At 49.2% G+C, this 4,109-nt stretch overlaps 1 protein-coding gene across 1 annotated transcript; it reads left to right on the top strand.

Moving 5' to 3' along the window:
• Positions 1-570: 570 nt before the first annotated feature.
• On the top strand, positions 571-2,663 carry LOC147080539 (uncharacterized). Its single transcript, XM_085981165.1, is given in 2 exon segments — positions 571-1,603; positions 1,606-2,663. Coding segments are annotated over 2 exon segments (2,034 nt in total). The 5' UTR covers positions 571-622; the 3' UTR covers positions 2,659-2,663.
• The last annotated feature ends 1,446 nt before the right edge of the window (positions 2,664-4,109 follow it).

The following is a 4,109-nucleotide window of genomic DNA, read 5'->3' on the forward strand; positions in this document are numbered from 1 at the left end:
GGGATAAAAATGTAGCACGCTGTATGAGAAATGGCTTGCTCTGTTGGGTTCGTTAGACTCTTGCAGGAGTCGGTGCTGACATTTCAGAGTAAGACTCCGCGGGTAATAAATCGTTTGAATTCTCCAGTTGTTCGACTCAGTGTTTGCTGAACCAGACTGAGGGTAAAAGAATCCGTTCTATCATTTGGTGTCAGAAGTGGGATCTCAACGGACAGTCACCGAGAGTCTGCGAACTCGGAGCTGAATCGTCTCGGACGTGGAGGGAGGAAATGGGCCCCCGATGTGAGTAATTTTTGTACTGCCTCGGTTTTCCTCCGATTCCGCCAGTCTGACGACAAGTCGGCCAATCGCTAACTCCCGTGTGGTGTCCCGCCGAGATCCAGGTCAGTCTGGCGAATACTGGAAGGGATAGGTGATTAGGTCAGTGATCGGATATCACTGAGGGTCAGTGATCGGATATCACTGAGGGTCAGTACACGTACTGAGGGAATAACTAGGAACTGTGTAAACTTAGTAATAAGTACTTGTGTCAGGTAAGGTGTCGACCTAGTATCTCACTTGACCCGCCTAGGCTCTGAACAAGTTTAAAACGCGACTGTGTAAAGTTCACAAGGGGAGTAAGATGGGCAACTGTTTAGATACCACGACTGAATCGGGTAGCGCCTTACAGACCCTTTGTGAACAACATCCTGACAAAGCGAAGCAACTCAGACAGTTGTCGGGAGGATTAAATAAGAAATTAGGAAGTGATCAATGGCCACTAGGAGGAACTAAGAATCTAGATGCCGCTAAAAAGGCTCAAGAACTAATTTGGAAAAGTAACAGGGGCACCACTGCCAAAGAACTAATTGCCCTATGGAGACAGTACTGTCAGGAACTGAAAGAAACTTCCTTGTTAGCAAGTTGGCAGGATAATGCCTTAAAATTAGGAATAGCACTTACAGGGGGAGGGGTAGTCAAATCAGTAGAGGTATTGAAAAAGGAATGTGCTCATGGGAAACGCTCAAAACAAAAGTCTGAAAAGACCATGAGCGAGCCTGGAAAGGCTGATAAGAGTGGATTACGTAATCCAATGGTTGGCCTTGCCTTGACAGAGGGAGATGGTGATGATGATTTGGACGAATGGAATCACAGGGCTCATGTTGTTCCCCGTGCTCCCCCCCCGTACGTTAACATTTATCCCCCGGTGGCACCACCCGTACCAACTGCACAAACCCCCGCGCCGACACCTCAAGTATCTGCCAGTGTCGTTTCCCCGCCGCCGTCAGTCACGGTTCAGATGAACAGTCCCCCGCCGGTCCAGATGGGAAACCAACCACCGGGTCCCCAGTATACTGACCCCGTAGCTTTCCATACCCGACACAAGGGAAGGAGAAACCCACTTCCCCCACCTTTAGATAGTCCAGTAGGGACGCGCAGACGAAGAAGAAAGAGACAGATGGTGCTGAGTAAGAAATCAAACAGTCAGGAACAGAGTTCCCTAGAGGCTCCAGACTATAGTGATACTGACGAGGGAGATTCGGGAGACGACTGGTCATCCCTGGAATCAGAATCCGATACCGAGAGACCCGCCAGACATAAACCGACACCCCGGCAGTTGCCGGTGTGAGACAAATGCCTAACCCTACATTTAATGCAAATATTCCAGTGGCCGCCGATAACCCCCGGACCATAGGTATCTTCTACCCCTGGAAGCCTAACGAGATAATGGCCATCTTAACCGGGATGCCAGATAGGAAGAAATCCCCCACCTTGTTTGTAGATTTCCTCCGGACTACTATACTCGTCTATAATGCTGAATCAAGAGACTTATGGGCTTTAGTACAGCAGATCTTGACTCCCACCGAACATGCAAGGTTCTTGATTAACCTAGGCTTTGCGGACCATGCCGCATTAGAGGTTCAATATGCACAGGGTGATGCTCGTGAACGTGCCATACTCACTGCCCTAACCAATACCCTGCAGAAGCCCATTGATATATCCAAGGTGTTGGATATTAAACCACGAAAGGGCGAGGGAGCAGAGGAATTTCTAGAGAGATTCTCTGAGGTATATCGGAGTCAGTCAGGAGATGCCAATTACCGGAACGGAGCAAACTCGCCGCAATACTGTGCTATCCTGATAAATTGTCTACCAACCTCGGTGTCTGAAGCAATTAAGACTAACAATATGGACTGGTCAGAGAATAGTCCCAGCCAGATGGCCAGGGCAGTGAAATATTATTGGAAAGAAAATAAGAGTCAGGAGAGTCAGCCCCAGGTCAAGGTCAAGACTGAGTACGTGATAAAAAAGGAAGAGCCAAAGCCCACCCAAGATGTGATGGGATATCAGATGGAACCCCAGCAATGTGTCCCAGGGTGGGTTGATGGACAGGGGTACAGATATATCAGCCATCCCAACGGACCAACCGTCCCTAATTATGGCCCACCCTACGCTCCCCCAAGACAAAATTTCGGCGATAGAGGAAGAGGAGGGAGGCAAGCAGGGTCAGATACCTGTTTTAATTGTGGCCAGCAAGGCCATTGGAGCAGGGAATGTCCCTCCCGAAGACAAGGAAGAGGGGGCCACATGCGAGGACAACGGGGAGGTTGGCAGGGAAATCGGGGACAAGGAAGATATACAGACTTCTCCCAGAATAATCCGTTTCCCCAGTACTGACTAGCCAACCTCGTGGTGAACGGGTTCCAGTCGGACGAGGAGCCCGTTCTATCACTGCTGATTGAAGGGAGCCGGCATACGTTTCTGGTAGACACCGGAGCTGCTATGTCATCTGTCCGATCAGAGCTCAATCTCCCTAAATCCGGGGAAACACAAAGCCTGTCCGGATTCCAAGGACAAGTGTGCCAGTACCCGATATCAGAACCAGTTGAAGTAGCATTTCAAAATGAGTCTGTGAAACACCAATTCGTGATCACAAATGGGCTGGATTGCAATCTCATGGCCAGAGACCTGTTATGTGCATTTCAACTAAGACTTGAGTGTGGGAACGAAGGAATAACTGTAAAACCATGGGCCCCTAAAAGACAATGTTACGTCTCTATCACCCCACAATGGTGGACTCTGGACTTAAAAGATGAACCCCCATCTCATGTAACCCTAGCTTATGATCGAAGTGGAAAGGATAAGGAATTGGAGAATTTTTACCAAGCTTATGAAGGGACTGAGTGGAATGTTGTTCTCCGAGCCATAGTTACGGGACCGGAGGGGAAAGCAGAATATGTTGAGGTTCCCTCGGAATTGTGGAAGCAACCCCTAACCGTAGCCCCACACATCACCCGGGAAGTGAACTCCCCCTACCGTGCGAAAGATCTGGGACCCATGGTAAAACAGGCAGTTGAACAAGCTAACCCAGATGACCGGCAGGAGCAGGCCCTGTCAGGCGGTCGAGCTATCCTGTTATACCAAGAGCCAAAGGTAGTCTTGACACAGTTGCACCACCACGTTGGGAATGAGGTACCGGAATACGTCAATCCGCAAGTGTGGGCAGAAGACCCCACACAGGTAGGATGCGTTAAAATAACTCCCATCCAAATCGCCCTACAGGAAAATGTTGTACTACCCTCTATACGACAGTATCCGCTGAAACAACAAGCGATACCCAGCATTGATAAACTGATCACGGGACTACTGGCACAAGGAATCCTGATTAAATGCCAGTCCCCGTGCAACACGCCCATACTTGCAGTTCCAAAATCAGGAAAGCCAAACCAGTACAGATTAGTACAGGACTTACGATCTATCAATGCTATTGTACAACCGCTTCATGCACTAGTACCTAATCCAGCTCACATTCTGGCCCAGGTCCCTGCACAAGCGAAAATCTTTGCAGTAGTCGATCTCCAGCACGCCTTCTTCGCCTTGCCACTGGAACCGGCAAGCCAGTACCTCTTTGCCTTTACTTATAATGGACAACAGTACACGTGGACCCGACTGCTGCAGGGTTTTGTAAACTCCCCAACATTATTCTCTAGGTGCCTACAAGGACAGTTGCAGACTTTGACCTTGAAACATGGTTCCGCTCTGGTCCAGTACGTGGACGACTTGTTAATAGCTAGCCCTGACGAACAAAGTAACCGGGAAGACACCGCCCAGTTGCTTAATCACCTATT

This window comes from Somniosus microcephalus, unplaced genomic scaffold, assembly GCF_052327205.1.
Source record: "Somniosus microcephalus isolate GS21.2 unplaced genomic scaffold, FLI_Smic_1.0 scaffold1476, whole genome shotgun sequence".
Lineage (NCBI taxonomy): Eukaryota > Metazoa > Chordata > Chondrichthyes > Squaliformes > Somniosidae > Somniosus > Somniosus microcephalus.